At 42.8% G+C, this 16,771-nt stretch overlaps 1 protein-coding gene across 3 annotated transcripts in view; it reads left to right on the top strand.

Moving 5' to 3' along the window:
* Window positions 1-16,771, top strand: part of TOM1L2 (target of myb1 like 2 membrane trafficking protein) — a 57,565-nt gene that overhangs the window by 4,887 nt on the left and 35,907 nt on the right. For all 3 annotated transcript variants that reach the window (XM_082064848.1, XM_082064847.1, XM_082064846.1), the window contains exons 2-3: window positions 14,955-15,039; window positions 15,717-15,795. In XM_082064848.1, coding sequence (XP_081920974.1) covers window positions 14,955-15,039; window positions 15,717-15,795 — 164 coding nt within the window. The remainder of the gene's footprint in view (window positions 1-14,954; window positions 15,040-15,716; window positions 15,796-16,771) is intronic.

The following is a 16,771-nucleotide window of genomic DNA, read 5'->3' as shown; positions in this document are numbered from 1 at the left end:
CTATAAGAAGCACTTAAGACCTTTCTTTGGGTTTCTCTATCTTGAGATTTTTATGAGTCTTAGAATGAAAATGGTTCCTAGATAAATTAGTTGATGGTTACATGCAGGAATAGGGAGAGGTATTACAGCGAGCAGCCCCTGGTAATCCTGCAGGAGGAATTAACCTGGGCTTCCTTGTCCGCATACACAATTTGTTCCCTTCAGAGTCAACTTACTGCTTTGCTGTGCTGTAAGTAAATAATTTTTTAAAAGACAAACCTTTTCCCAACATCAGAAGTCAGTGTTTAAAGTGCAATCTTTAATCTTAGAATCTGGTACAAATAAAAGTATGTGTTTGCACATAGAAAGTCCTAAGAAAGACACTTGCATTTATGCATAACCACTGGAGTATTGTGCCCTGTTCTAAGGGAAGCTTTTCTGAGTACACGGTAGCAGGAACTTTTCTTGCTATCAGATGCCCAACAGCATCAAAAAGATGATTTGTGTCTTTTCCCACAGTGAAGAGGGCACAAAAAGTGCTCTCCTCAGAGTTTAGGTACATTTATAGTTACTTCTGGAGCTGGTCAGTCATTTAGATTCCAGCTCCCATACTGTGCATCTAGAATTGTGCTAGTCATGCAAAAGAGGGGCTGATAAAATGCTTTTAGTTTTATAAGATTATTTGGATCTGCTTTCACTTCACGACAATGGATTACATTGTAAGGAAAATCTCCATGAAATATGAAAATGGATATCTTTGCTTTTAAAGGAGCAAATAAATACTGAGTCATGAATCTGGCAACTTGCAGAAACTACATGTGTGAAGCTGGATAATTAGTATAATACCATTTAATACCAAGTTTCTAAGACTGGATTTATTTTATAGGCACAAAAGCAGATTGTAGTTCATGAAGGTATTATAGCATGTATTTTTGGATAGTGCAGTTTTCTCTCTTCCAGCACAGTATACTTAAATGTACATTCCATATGCTTCTAATAGGAATCTATATGTAAGGGGTTGCGGTGTGAGGACAGCTCGTTCCCAGTTTGATACTGCTCTGTTCATGTACTTGGCAGCCTTTTAAACTGCAGATTTAAAATATGCTTGACTAAAAATACAGTTAGAAAATCCCCACAGATGCTTCCAAATGATTCCAAATTTCGTCCAAAACAATTTTCACACAAAAAAAAAACCCACAACCTATTGTGTGTTTTCGTTAGTTAAATTAAAACCAGTTTTAAATCAGTCTGACTTTCCTTTGATTTTGTAAACTACATTGGATTTTTAATTAAGCACTCTTTGAAGGTGATCAGGGCATTGGGTGGTATCCTCGGTGATCACGGTCAGTGGAGGAACAGCAGCAGTTGGTGTAAAATAGCAATGCTGTTTCCCTGGGGAAGGAGGATGCTGCCTGGTACCCACAGGGCGGGTGCTCTCACGTCTGTCAACCCCTCTCCTTGTCTGACATCTCATAGTTGACTCTGGGTCAATAATTTCACACTTTGCATTTTGGTTTAAAAATCCATGCAATGTAGAGGTGATAAAAAGCATAAATATTTGGAGAACACAGGGAAGAAAGAAGCATTGTAAGAGCCCCAAGAAGTCAGTAAGTGATCCCAAAATCCAGCTTGTGTAACGCACTTTTGCCTCCATGTGATCATCCAGAACTACTTTTCCGTTTTCTCATTTGCATCCACCTGGGGAATTCCTAGTTTTCTACACAAAATAAACTTATTGCAGAGTATAAAAATCCCGTCTAGAATAGACAAGCCTTTTGCTTGGTCATTCTGCTGACTGTTCACAGCTGTTTTACTAGTTTCAGTTATCATCAATGGGAGAGGACTCTCTTAAAACTGATGATTCTTGAGCACAAAAGATGCCAATCTAAAGGCTTTACTACAGCCTGGTCTCTCTTCCCTCAAGAGCAAGTCTTCACCTAATTTATGGAGCCAGATCTTCCAAGCAGTAGGTGCTTTTCCTATGGCTGAAGAAGGGGAGATGCAAATAAATTCAGCCAGTCTATTATTGACAGCAATGTCTTGACATTTAAATATATTCTCTAGGATTTTTCTGTAACTGCCAGAATTATGAGGTGGGCCCCATAATGTAGTAACTCATTTCAAAATCAAGGATTAGGGAAGAAAATAAGTCCATATATCTATATACCCTGTCTGTGTTCAGGTAATCCCTGGCATGGCCACATACAGACTATTTACCTGTGCTTCTCTATCTCTCGGTTCACAGAAACCCTTTGGCAGCTCAGTGTTTGCAACGTAGCCTCAGAAGCATCAGGAGACTCAAAAATGAGAAGATATTCAGTAGAAACCTGTTGAATAGTTTGTTTAGTTCCTCAGCTGGTTCTTTGAGAGTGAGCCAGTCTGTTCCCCAGCTGGTCCTCAGGAGCCTTCTGCATTAGATTACTTTGGGAAGAAATTCTTTGTTCAAATCCAGATCAAAGAAAAAGTCGACAAAGCGAAGGCACGGATTGCTGTTATAAACTGTGTTTGAAACCCGGGAATTTTGCAGAGCGTTGGTTTCTTATTCTTAAGGAAAGAAAGACTTTGTTACATCCCAAATGTGGTCAGAAGTGTTGCGGATATTGTTAACTCGGACAAGTTTCATCCTCCATATTTTCATGGGATACCTCTACTGCAAGAAGTGCTTTGTATTTAACACAAATTTAAAAAAAAAAATCACATTTCTTGCGGCAAATATTGCTTTTAGAAATCTGGTATTTCCTGACCTTTTTTTTTAACTTTAATTTTGACTCAATTATAGCTTTCTGTATTTATTTTCCTTTTGAAAGGAAAAGGGCGTTCTTTCTTGCCTATACACACAACAAGCTACCTTGAGCAGATTAAACAAATCGCAAGCTTCAGCAGCTTTGCCAGCACATTTTGCAAGGTATTTATGCTGCACTAGACCTACAGGCCTGTGGTGTTTGATATAACAGCTCCCCATCACTTTGCCTTCTCAGACTAACAAATATGTCTCTATGTTTTAATAGAGGTATTTTACTTAACCTGTGATGACCAAATACTTGCTAGAAGAGGGATATTTTCTAAAGTGAGTTTTTGAATGAGGTGATTCAGAGATGAGACACTGTATTGTAGCTCTTCCTTCCAAAACATCTTCCATTGCAGTTAGGTGCAAAGGACATAGGGCTCAATACAAATGCTTTTCCCTCTCTTATATGAAGCTGTTGAGAATCCGAACTCTCCAGTGTTCACCAAAAAGCGCTGCTATCAGTTAATGCTGTTAAGGAACATAACCAGTTAATTGGTTCCTAATTTAAGATTAAGAGAGAAGATACGCAAACTTTGCTGGAATATTTCATCTGGAGAGAATCCTTAAATCGGTCTCTACATTGTGACCAGTTATGACCTGAATGCTGTCTGGCATTTTTCGGAGCAGTTGTTATGGGGTGTAGATATGATAAAATGATGATTGGTAGGGAAAGGAAGGAGTTAAGCAGGCACCAGCATATATTTGGTTTTGGGGTACCCTTATGTTTAAGCTGTTGTAGTAAATAGCTTGTTTTTTCATTATCTTTGAGCTGCCCTTTCTCTACTGATTTTCGGTTCTTCTAATTAGAAGGGTATTTTAGTGAAAAGAGCGATCCTAGACCTTTGTGAAATTTTCTGCCAGTACAAATAATGGTAAATCCGAAATCACTTATTAGACAAGAAGTTGTTATGGCAACTATAAGATGGTCGGCTAATCAGAGAGTGAGATCAGTTTTTATTTACAAGCGTAATGAGCAATTAAGTTTGAGCAGCTGTCAGACTTGGAAAGTGATTAAAGTTCAGCAAACAACCCAAATGGGTCAGTGTTCAGTTCTGGTGGTTTTCTGACACTGCAGCTTGATCATGTGTGGGTTTTATCTACTATAATTAAAACTGCCTTGAAAATCCCCATCTATGCCAGTGACTTGGCATAGCCAGTGAGTAATGAAAAATCCCTTTTCCAGCCAGGTTCTTTAAAGGGTATCAGCCTTGGGTCTTGCTGCAGCTAATGAGATATTTCACATGTAACATCCTTTAAAGCAAACCTGGCTAGAAGAATCACCTCCAGGCTGTTGATGATCTCCAGGAAAGGGCTCAAATGGTGGAGCCTGGCTCAGGCTGGCTTTGCACTCCAAAAGGCACTCTTTCATAAAAAGCATCATTATAGAATCATCAAATCATTTTGCTTGGAAGAGACCCTCAAGATCATCGAATCCACCCGTTAACCCAGCCCTGGCACTGCCCCATGTCCCTGAGAACCTCATCTCCATCTGTTCAACCCCTCCAGGGATGGTGACTCCAGCACTGCCCTGGGCAGCCTGTTCCAATGCCCCACAGCCCTTTGGGGAAGAAATTGTTCCCCAGATCCAACCTCAACCTCCCCAGGGGCAACTTGAGGCCGTTTCCTCTGCTCCTGGCGCTTGTTCCTGGGGAGCAGAGCCCGACCCCCCCTGGCTCCAAGCTCCTTTCAGGCAGTTCAGAGATCAGAAGGTCTCCCCTCAGCTCCTGTTCTCCAGCTGAACCCCCCAGGTCCCTCAGCCGCTCCCATCACACTTGTGCTCCAGCCCCCTCACCGGCTCCATTCCATTCTCTGAAAGGCTTTGCTGGTTGCTTGGGAAGCTGCTGCTGGGCTCAGAGGAAGGATGTGCACAGTGCACGTGAACATAAAACACAAAAGAAGCTCAGAAAGTGTTGATTCACCCTGAAGCATAAGGGCATACCCAGGAGAGGCTTAACCTCAGATGAAGCATGTGGAACTTGGTCACTGAGCTCCACCAGTGACCGGGACCAGGCTGGTGCTTCCACAAGCAGGAACAGCGACACTAACACATATCAGTGTCAATTGCCAAAGAGGCTTCAGTAGGTTTTATATTTGTTATTCGGTATATCGACTTCTGGGTTGTTGATAAACAAGCTGTAAGCAGCAAAGACCAGAGAGCTGATTCTCTGTAGATTCCAGAAGATCATACGTGTTGACATTGGGGATGTTACCTTGCCATCCCAACCCTGCAGTTTGCAGAACACACTATATCAGCCCTTTTCATTTCCTCGGGTTTGCTTCCCTGTTGCACGTGGTAAATAAGCCAAACTGCTCAAAATCTGTGTCCTAGTTAGAATTTTAACTGTCCAAGGACCAATATTGTTATTTGCCAAAAGTATGCTGCAGCCCCCTGATACATTTACATTGGTTTTAGTTTTACTACACTAATAGTATCAAATGTGATTGCAGTGGAACATGAAACATTGGGACAGTTTCTATCCTGAAGAATTTACGAAGTCGTGTGACTAGATAGCACAAGTCTCAAAATAGGCCTTTGCATGCTTGGTCTAAACTTCTGGTATTTATACTTTGTATTTATCAGTCTTTTTTCAGGCTTAGCTACAGCAGTGGCACATGAGAAACAGGGCTGTAGAAACAGAGCAGAATTTTTAGTAGCGTTATTGGAGACCAAGAAATCCGCATTTCTTAGCCCGTACGGAGTGGAATTGCACACACGTATCTTGTTATGATTGTTGCCCGATTTACACTCGGGTTTTGGAAGGGTTTAGCCACTAAGCTTTTGCAGGCATAGCAAACTTGGCGTGTTGGAATGAGCAGCAGCAGAGCCCTTCAGTGCCAGCAACCTTGGCAAACGTGATTCCTGTTTGCCTCTTCCCCGGGTGAAAACGCCGAGTGTGTTCCAGACGCCGATCTTCAAGCCACAGAGATATTGGAGAGTTTGAATGGGATGGGAGCTGGGTGCCCCCTGCACAGACCTGAGGGGAAGGCTGCAAAATTGAAAAGCAAATGTAAGCATTTCACCCTAGAAAACATGAGCTATCAGCCCTCCAAAGCTGCAGACTCCTCCCTGTTTGCTCTTCTATGGGTGGGATAATCATTTTCCAGGGACACAGCTCTCACCTCCGCGGCTGGAGATGCACAGGAGAGCTGGGTGTAGGAACACACACATGAAATAGTGGCTGCAAGAGTTGTTTCAGTTCATTTGTAACACATTTTAATGATCGGGTATGAATGTTTACTTAAAAATCTGCTCTAGCACACTCAGCTAAAGAGTAAAGCTTGTTCTTGTAATTGCTTTCTTTGCAGGAATGAAAGATTTTTGCCTCTTTTTCCCCTCGCTAAATGTAATTAGTGTTTTCAGTTTATTTTAAGCATGTGAGAATGTGGGCAATTGACTTTAGGAGTAACCTGCACAAAAATAATATAAATAATACTAATGTAGGAGCCTGATGGATCATCTTTGCCTCATAGTTTGTTTGCAGCAAACAACATGTTTCGAGTGAGTGGGAGGGGGAGTTTTAAATATACGGGGATGGATTTTTAGAGTTTACAGCTGACGTGGATTAAAAATTCTTAGAACATTTCATCCATGAAAGGCAATTAGTTTTGTTTTATGAATATGAAAAGCACGTAGCTTGTAAGTACTGAAGTGAAGTCCCAAGTGAGTTATTAGAACTTGCTTTACTCGTGTAGTACAAAATTAGCCATCAAGAGCTGATAGATTTCAAATATAGCTCACTGACACACTGATCATCCATAACTTTTCCTAAAGACGTTTTTTTGGTCTCACCTGTAATTATTGGATGCTGTTGAAATCCTGAACAGGGCGACTGGTCACCAATCGGGACACCTTCTTGCTCTTGATGGTGCTTGCGACGTTTTATACAGCTGGGCTATCAAATGATAATACTGTTCTGCCTGCAGCTCCGGGAGGTAAAACTGCATCTGGATGCTTAGAATATTCCTCTTTCTCTTACCTCCTGGTAGCATCTTACTGGTCAAATACATTTTTCCACTTTGTAAGATGGTATTTTTTTCCCACGTGTTTGAGGGAATGTTTTAAAAAGTGATTCGCAACAGTTTATTCAAGGAACTGTCATATGGGGGACTCTTCAAAATAACAAACGCACTGTCATAGAGCCCGTAGGCATCCGTGTTAACAAAGAAGCTGAGAAATAAATCACTACTTTCAGCTGCCCGTTCTCTCAGATTTTTAAATTAAGGCTGATAAAATGAATGGACTCTGCTCTTCTTTCTTTTTTTTAGCAATTGTTTTTTGGCATTAGGCAAATTAATGTATGTGCATTAGGCAGCTACTTAGGAGCGTTTTTGGAATATTGGGTTTGTCTGTTGTGAGTTGTCTTTCTGGCGAGAAAAAGCTTCTCAGCTATAAAGGGTCTTTGGAAAAAGACTATTTTTTTCAGCTTCTTTAGCTAGTTTCTTTGTCTGGGTTTTTTTTTGGAAGTGGGGAAGAGCCAAAGACTCAGCTATTAAGAAATTTTGCATTCCCAGGGTTGATGAACAGGTATCATTCATCCAGCATTTTAATATCTGAGATTGTCAATTAAGGAACTGGTAGCCCCAATTAAGAAACAGGGTAGTGCCCCCAATCCAAATTCCTTGGAGAAATTAAGACAATATAAAAACTCTTTGGCAAGTAGTAGGCTACGATCCAAGTTCTGCCTATGGAAATGACTAAATGTACGATTTGGTATTCTGCTTTACCCTGGTCAAAGGAGGAGGAGATTTGGGTAACGATCCCAACACAGTGACCTGTTTAAACAAATAGAGTCGTATGGACAAGTCATAGCAGTCACAGTCTAATTCAGAAAAGGCAAATCCGATGGAGAACGTTCTGTTGCCCGGAAGGTTTTAATTGATGCTTTCATGCCTCTAATCTAGAGAAGAAAGGTGGATGCTCAGAGTGTGATAATATGAGACTACATCAGAGATGTTTGCAACATGTCGAGCTGTCATCTCCACTGGTACAACACTACGGGGGGACATTCTGCACGAGATGTGACATGTCATAAAGGAACATTGATTTCTTGCTCCCCTACAATAAATCACATTGTAAACATCTCCATTCAAATCCATTAAAATCCATTAACACAGGATATATATTTTAAAACTGCTTTGACATTTCTGATTGAAGGCTTTAGCGTATTGATTTCTGACGTGAGCGGGTCCTTGTTTGTCAACCATGAAGTTGCACCGTACTTTGAATATCATGGGTTCGCAGCGAGATGGGAACGTGGCCAAGGTCACTGCTGGGAGAGGTGAAGAAACATGCGGTGCAGGCCGAGATTAGGGTGGTTTTAGGGAAAAGCGCCTCTGAATTATGCTTTGATGAGCCGGGAGCTGCTGCGGTGTGACCTGGCTCTGAAGGACAGCTATTTACGGTACATGGGTCAACGTGTTAGCTTTAATGAGCGTACCAAACAGAGGAGGAAGGCTGGGGTTTGTGTTTTGTTTTTAAAGCTGTGTGGAATAAAGAAGTCAGAGGGATTTCACTTTTTTAAAGAAGCAGTAGCCTCTTTGTGCCGCCTGTTTTGAAAGAGCGATTTAGACACACGTCATTCGGCAGAACGTGCTGTCAGCAGCAACGATTTCTGCTGATGGGGGAACTTCAGTGAGAAGATTCATAACAAGAGTCTTTATTGTATAGAAACACACCGTTCTGCTTCGGTTCCGGATTCCAAGTGCTTCTAAGGACTATGACTAAACCATCATTTGTCCCGAGATGAGTGACATCTGAGTACAGAAAGTAACTGGAATAGGTTGCCCCGTCGGGCCACTTCTCTACAGTAAAATCACATAATACTGGAAGGTGCATCTGGTTTTACAACCTGCAGATGCCCCAAGACCTACGAGGCTGATACGCTCTTTTGCCTAATCTGCTATTATTATTAGGATTTCTGATTTGTTTTTCTTCTTGTTCAGGTGAAGCTCTGATCTGAGTTTGAAAGAAAAATTTTCTTTGTTATACAGCTGTTAATATTTGTTTAATATGTATTAATCCACCCACCTTGCCCTGTTTGGCTGCACAGCTGTGCTCAGTTAATCAGCTGTGGTTTCCTATTCCTGAGAGGCTGGATCTGTGGGAGATGTTGGGCAATGTCTTTTTTGTAACATCTCTAAATTACAGCAATGTTGTAGCATAACTGTGAATACCATGTGGTGTTTAAAAAGGCACAGCAATTGCATATTACATATTCATGATTGCAGGTAAGTGCGATTGGGAAGGCAGGTTTGAAGTTTGGCATTTGGGCGGCAGCTTCAAAAAGAAGAAAACCTGAAAGTTAGTTGGAGAAAATGACAGTTCCCAGTTTACCACTGTGCCTTCTAACAGCATTCAAGCAAAATACTCGTTAGGATTGCACATATGCATGTCCACAGCTTCGCTTGTTATTTTATTTTAACATAGACTCCTCAGTCATTATAAACTATGATTATGTATTCGGCCCCAGAAAATTTGGCAAAACGAGTGAAGGACATGACTTCACCCCAAAGATTTTCTATGTAAGCATGGCTAAAATCAATTGAAAAATCATGCCGGTCGAAGTGGATGACCGGTGCTGCAGCAGTACAACCCAAATCCCATTTTTCTGTGCTGCCTTGCCGTTCACATTGAGCCCGTTTGTTCTAGCTGACTGGCTTTTTCTTTGGAAGTGTAAAGCTCAGCATTTTCAGAGCAGTGTGAAATAAGGAATGTAGAAAAAGGACTTGGAGCAGTGAGGTGGCTAATTGAAAAATGCTATTGGAGCTGTGCTTTCTAACAAAGAAACTGGCAGGCTTTATGAGTAAGTCACTTCAGAGTTGAGTTTTGATCTTGAATTTTGAATGAGTCACATTTATTTTTTAATAGCAGCGTTTTGATAAAGAAGAAAAAACCTCCTGTTGGTTGCCATAATGTCTAAGTGTCCGTGACTGTCTTTCTAACAGCAAATGTAGAGACAGCAAGATCAGACCAGGAGTATCCAAGTGTGTTATTCTGGTGTATCTTTGCCTTCCAAGTGAGATGTCTTGAATGCATCAGTCATGCGAATGCTGAGGATCTTTAGTCTTTGCTTGAGCAGCTGGAATATGTTTCACTGGTCTCAGTGTGGTCTTTCCCCAGGTCTTATTGACGGTGCTGTGCAGGTCATTGACGGTTTCTTGAATCTAAGAGAGACAGTCGCCATCACAAAACGTAATGATGCTTTACAGCAAAGCAATTCTATAAGCTACAGCTCAGAGGAGAGATGTTACCGCCTCATTCAATAGCTCATCTTCCCCTGTGAGCTCTCTTGTACTACCTTGCAAAACAATTTATTTTTTTTTTCCTGAAAGACCTTTGTGCATTCTATAAAAGCATTTTGCATTTGACCTCAGCTGGCAGGCCTTGAGAGAGCTCCGCTGAGCCGATGGGACTGGGACCAGCAGGATGGGAGTAAAACCCTGCTAATGCTGCGGCTTCCGTTCCCTGTCACACGTTACACGGGGTGCAATGTAACACATCTGACTGTTTGATTTGGTGATTTCAATCTCGAAGCACAGCTGGTGGGCAGGTGGGCTGTGAAGAGGCAAGACAAAGATCTAAGATCCATCATCTTCTGAACTGCCAAGCAAAAAGAGAGGAAAAAAAAGATGTTTTATGGGGAGGGGACAAATCTGGAATTGGAACTTTCTGGCTTTTGGATCTCTCTAACGCGGTGCGTTGGTGTGCCTGCTTCTGGCATAAACAGAAGGTGATTTTTTTCATGCATAATTCCTCCCAAACATATGAATTGAAGGTCTCTGAAGCAACATCTGGAGGAGTCCCAAGAGAGAAAACTGTGACTTTTCTGAACACAAAGATCTGTTCATTCACGAGATTCTGGTATTCAGACAGAAAACAGCCCAGTTCTCCCACTTTCATGTGATGTGATTTCTATCTAGTGCAACATTCAACATCCACTTTTGCCTTTTCTTCCAAGAATATTACTCAGCATCACAATCATTTATCGGTACTTATAGCTAGACCTTTTTGAGGGATTTTGTTACCCTGCTGTCATCATTTAGCTAGAGTAGATCTTCTCAGTGCTTCCTGCAGCCAGTTTTTTAGTCTCGGCTGCATAAACATGCAAATGGTATGTGAGTTAAATATTGCATAGACTTCAACCCTTGCAGCCACCACCCTTATTAAGATCTTCAAGCTGTCTCGGTGGGTTCAGTGTAATGGTCAGAGATAAGAATTGGAAGGGGGAAGCAGGGAAGAGTGAGGAGTTCTGCTTTGTTTCACCCATATGTGGACAAAGTCACATTTTAAGAGTGTCCTCAACATCGAACCGTCACTTTGAAGCAGAAGTAGAATGGCCAGGAAAGGGCTGTGAGAGCAGGTTCTCAAGGACAACCAGATTTAGCTTTTCTTTGTTAGGCCTCTTTGGAACTGGGTTTAAGATGGGTGGGAAAGGTTCTTCTGTTTTGTTTTGTTTTCCTCTGCGTTTTAAAGAGCATTCCTGCCCTGCCCAGCCTGTTTGTCATGCTTACACACGCATTTGTGACATGATTTCCCTGTGGTGACATCTCTCAGGTCGGAGCAGGTTGCTCGGGAAGGGTGTTTACACTCAAAACCTTACTGTACTCAACAGCACCTTCAAAATGCCATGAAATGCACAGGATTCCAGCATGAGCAGGGAAATACTGATATTGCCATTTGGTAGAGCATGGAAACGCGGCCACGGGAGTTAGAACTCGGAGGGAAGGTGCGAATGAAAATACAGCACAGGTTTTTCTCCTTTTCCTCGCAGACTAGAGATAAGCGAACGCTTGCAGGTGCATACACGGTGTCTGAGGTCTGCAGCGTGTCGGGCGTGAGGCGCCAGATTATTTCCTTCTACCAGAACATTCACGCTTTAGTTTGGGAAACACGGCAGGAACTGAGGGCGTCTTGTTTCTGAGAGAGCTTTTCTGATGGCCTCACTGAGGGTGTCACATCCCTGTGTCAGGCAGTGGCTCCTGGGCCCTGCCACGGTGACAAAGTTGGCGCTAAAGCAGCAGCCGGAGTTGCTGTGGGGTCAGAAACTGGGCAAGGAGCCCGTGGCACCCAGGCTGGGACGTGCCAGCCCTTTCCTTACGCAATTAAACTCCACCAGAAACTCTTCAATGAGGGCAGGGGCAGGAGGGACTCCAACTCATTGCCTTTTTCCTTGTTTAATTTAACATCAATTATGTCCCTCTGGAATCCTTTGGTCATGTTCCAGAGTCCTCGTGTGAACTAGTGCCATTTAGATGCCTTTTAATGACGTTCAAAGAGATTGAGGAACTGGTGGCTTTTAAAAAGGTTATTTGCATGATTTGCATGCCATTCCTTCCCAGCTCTGTGGCAGGTTCCAAAATCTGTTTAATCTTGTTGGTGTTTGAGGTGTTGCTGTTTGAGGAAGAGCCTCAGAGTGATGCAAAATGTCCAATAAATACTGGACAGATACTGAATATTTTTAATTTACTGCATTTAGGCTGTGTTGGGCAGGGATTCTCTTACAGATGAGTGCAGGCAGAGCTGTTTCACCAGAAATCCAGAACTGCAACCTGCCACGGTTTGGTTTTGGAAGAGCCCTACAGTCTTTCAATTCATCGCAGCGTAATACTGAATCCTGTTCTTCAAACAAATCCCACACGAACCCGTCTGCCTCTCTGCAGCCAGTTCACTCCTTTGTACGAGTTGCAAGAGCTCTGCAGCAGCAAATCTGGGTCACACACCCTACAAAGGACAAGTGACTATGGATGACAAGAGCTTCTGTGCTCTCCACCGCTGAAAAAGAGACTAAAATTAGCTTCCGACTCTTACCCGAATTAAAAATTACCCAAGGGGAAAAGAACTAATTCTCAAAAAGACAACTGTTACGTCTTAAACCCACACAGTCTCAACCACGTATTACGCCAACTAAAGAAATGCAAAAATAAAAAGGTGGTAATCAAAGTTTCTGGGAGAAAGGGGATTCCGTTTTCCCTGGTGTATCTCAGAAGGGAAATATGAATGAGGTTATTGGGGAACCCAGACGAGTGTTCCTGTGCCACCCTCTGTACAGTGCTGCAGCAGCATCTCGTCACTCTACCATCTCCAAAATATCACGTTTTCTCAAAATAAACATGAACTAAATGGGTCTTACAAGACCAATGACTGGCTTGGCTGCTGGCACAACTTAGTGCGGGATCAGCATTTTCCACAAGCATTTATAAAAAGTGAGGGCAGAACCAGAGTGTACGAATATCGCAAAGTTGCTGCCCGATGCCAAACGCTGTCAAGAACACCTAAATTTGTTAATATAGTTTTAGATCAAGAAAACAAATCAGATGCCTAGATTAAGGAATGCCCTCTGTTTAAGGTGTAATCGGTCATTTTGCAGCACTGTGTTTATAAATCCTTTGCAGCTTTGGAGACCACCTTCTCCAGCACAGCCCAGGTAGTGAGTTTCTTAATATCTGAATATTAAGGATTTTTCTCTAATGTTAAATGTTTTCCTAAGCAAGCAGGACTATATAGAGGTGAAGGCAGATCATGTTCTATACCAATAAAGCCTTACGAACAAAATGCAGCTAAAAAAATGATTGTTACAAGTGGCTTTTACATAGAGATAAATTCCTCTATCCCAGAAAACATTGAACAGCTCTGCCTGCACTCATCGGTCAGAGAATCCCGTGCGCAACACAGCCTGAGTGCAGTAAATTTGGTTTTGGATTTGGATTTTGCGTGTGCCGTCTGGTTCGTCTCAGCCTCCCACAACCGCTGTCCTTGGAGCTGCTTTAGCCACGATTCTGGCATAGATAAGGCACTGAAATTTGAATTACCTCAACACGTAGTCTTTCTCTAAATAACATCCCATAATTGCAGCCTGTGGGCATCTCTATCCTTAGTTGCAGCGATAGAAATGTTAATGGGAAAAACATCGCTGGTAAACAGCAAAAGAGATGTGTGAAGTCCTTGGAGCCTGGCACTCTCAAACAAAATCTGCTTTGTTCTGGGGGACAGATTGGGGTCAGCTGTAAAGGCAGAAGGAGAAAGATGGAAGAGGGAAGATGGTACCTGTGGTTTTGTTTCTGCTTTAAAATTTTAGAAGTTTTCTTTTTTTTTCTTGGTTTATTTCGCATTTAAAAAATACTTTTGTTTACCCTATTTACTTTCCAACACCGTATGCCAGGGATCTGTAGAAAAACCTGGACTAATTTAGTGGAGAAGGTCGTGTTTGGCTTGAAGGTCCCTTTTTTAGGTCTCTCCAGGGACAGACTTAATGTTCATCTCAACAGCAGCGTAACGGAGATGGGGTCTGAGTGCTGCAAGTGAGAAGGGCGAACAATTCCGGGGATGTTTTAGGCACCACTAGGCAGAACTATACTGATTTAGGAGGAAATGCCACGGAGGAAATAGTTCTTGTCAACGGATTACTTGAAGTTCTGGTTATGCTGCTCTTGCAGACATGTATAAATTAAGCTGCCAGTTGGCATCTGCCGCTGTCACAGTGCTATAGGTCACCCTCCCGTAGGATTGAGTCCGATGTCACACATAGTGAGGGAGCGTTTGGGAGTGGGGAGGAAGGCGGATCGTGCGATGGGGACGTGTACGTACCCCAGCATGGACCATGGGGACACAGCGTGGGCTGGGGGAGCAGCGCCCAGCCCCTGAAAAGCAGATATTGAGGGACCCTGATACACAAATAAAAGAGTCCCAGGCAAAAACAGGTGCCCGTGAATGATATCGTGACCTGAATGGTCACGTGCTGAATGTTTTCACATGCTGGTGGTTCTTTTCACACCGAAATTCTGCAAATTCTGTCTCTGACTACTAAAAGAGGGAGGAGGTCTTGTTGATTTTGGGGAGATTTTCCTACCTCTGCCAACAGTGCAGCATCTGAGAAGTTTAAATGGGAATTAGCTGACATTTTCCTGCTCCCCCAGGAATTCAGGAGCCTTTGAAAAACAGCCTGTCTATGTGGGCTGAAGGTGCTGAGCTTGACGGATAATTGATTCTGTCTGGAAACCTCTGTGCTGGTCCCTAAAATCAAGAGGGAAGGTTTGACATTGCTTAGAGTCTGTGGGGAAAGGTGGGACTTTTATTTTTCTCTTTGTTTTACTGGATAGTTTCAGCTCAGAGTCACTGAAGATGGGCTGAAGTATAGTAACTACTCAGGAAGACGTGAAAAGATGTATTGTATTGTTTTTTGCTTTCCAGAAAAGGCCACAGATGGCTCTCTGCAGAGTGAAGACTGGACACTTAACATGGAGATCTGTGACATTATCAACGAGACAGAAGAAGGGTATGTACTATTTCAGCAAACTTTGGAAGGTTCAGGAAGGTTCAGGAACACAATCTTCATCCAGCCATACTCGGCATGTGAGGAGGTGCAGTGAGACTGGGGAAAGATGCTCACATATGCAGTTCGCATATGGGTTTTCCTGCTCCTTAGACATTTCAGAAAACTACTGTATGATGCAGCACTTTCTGTGGTCGGTTGCTTGGGAGGCCTGGCATGAAAAATATATTATTGGAGAGGGTACTGAGTTTGTACATCTGGGGTTCTTGTCTTCAGCACGTGTGTCTCTTTTCAGTGCTGCAATGCTATGAATTGCAGCCGTTTGAATAGAGAGCTTCTCCGATACATCTGCTTCGGCATCAGAAAAGCTGCGCTGCTCCTGGTTTGCAGGAGAACTGGTCGCTGGTCTGATGCTTTGGGCCTTTTCTGAGTGGCTGCCAATCTTTCCTGCTTGATCACCATCCTGCCTTTTGGGAGGCTTCAGGCATTGCTCTGGCCTTGACTTGACTATGATATCTTGTCTTTTCGCATAATTCTACATGACCCTAGTGTGGTTGTAGTCAAGTTGTCTGAAGTTAACACGCATGCTCGTGTCCAGCTGGAAACGGTAACCGATTCCTTTTCCCACAGTATATGGTATGTGAAAAGCTGTTTTTAAAAATGGTGTGTTTCTCCTTCAGCCCAAAGGATGCCATTCGAGCGCTGAAGAAGAGACTGAATGGAAACAAAAATTACAGAGAGGTCATGCTGGCGCTGACGGTGAGTGGGGGCAGGCTGGAATGCCTCAAAAGGGCAGAACCCTTTTCTTTTGTCGTTTTCCCTTTCCTGGCACTCACTTGAATGTACACACTATTTGCTTTAACAGCCACTGCTCTGCCCTTTTCTTCTCTCCAATTGCCTCCTTGCTTCCTTGGGCAGAGTTACTGGAAGCTTTGCATAGCGTTTTTCTGACTCATTTGATTTCTGCTTTTTTCTGGGCTCTTTTTCATCCCAAGTACTGACTGAGGAAAGTTAAAGTGGCCCAAATGGGTCTGTGTAGCCTTTGGGTCTTTCCCTTGTACTCTCAGCTCCTTGTGTCCTGTTTTTGCACTCTGAGACAACAGCTCTGGGTGTATCTGCAAGAGAGGATGATGAACTTGCCGTATTTTCAGCTTCGTAAGTAGCTGATGCACAATTTCCCATGTGAATGGATCTCTGTAGGAGACTCGCATTAATTTATGCTGATCTAATTTCACTCAATAAAGTGTAAATTATATTCTGTGCGTTTAGGCAGCACTGCTAAGGTGGGAGATAATTTGGCAGTGACCTTTCCTGCGATGACTTTAGGGCTTTCCTGGGCAATGCAGCGCTCCCGAGTGTGCAGTCTGAGGAATGAGCAGCGGTAACGAGATGGAGTTACACCGCTGTGGGGAGGCGATCTGTATGATTCTTTCACACAGCTCTTGTTGCATCTCCCCGACAAAGCGTGACTGTACTTTCTGTCTTCTTGCCATTTCCCATCCTGGATTGTCATTTTGACAGATCACTGAAGACCAAACCATGAGATTATCCATTGTGCAGGAAAGAGTGAAATTCATCAGGAATGAGTCCGTGTCATCAGGGCTGATGAAAGTAGCTGAAGTAGGAGAGTAATTACAGACTCCTCAGATACAGAGTCGCAGTGGTTATTAGGCATGGCTGTAAGGAGAAGTGACGTTTTGGATTTATCTCCATGCTAATCATGTTCTTCAGAGAA

The sequence above is a fragment of the Streptopelia decaocto genome (genome assembly GCF_964273445.1).
Source record: "Streptopelia decaocto genome assembly, chromosome: 13".
Taxonomy (NCBI): domain Eukaryota; kingdom Metazoa; phylum Chordata; class Aves; order Columbiformes; family Columbidae; genus Streptopelia; species Streptopelia decaocto.
Note: the sequence above shows the minus strand (reverse complement) of the source record. Positions and strands in the feature narration are given on the sequence as shown.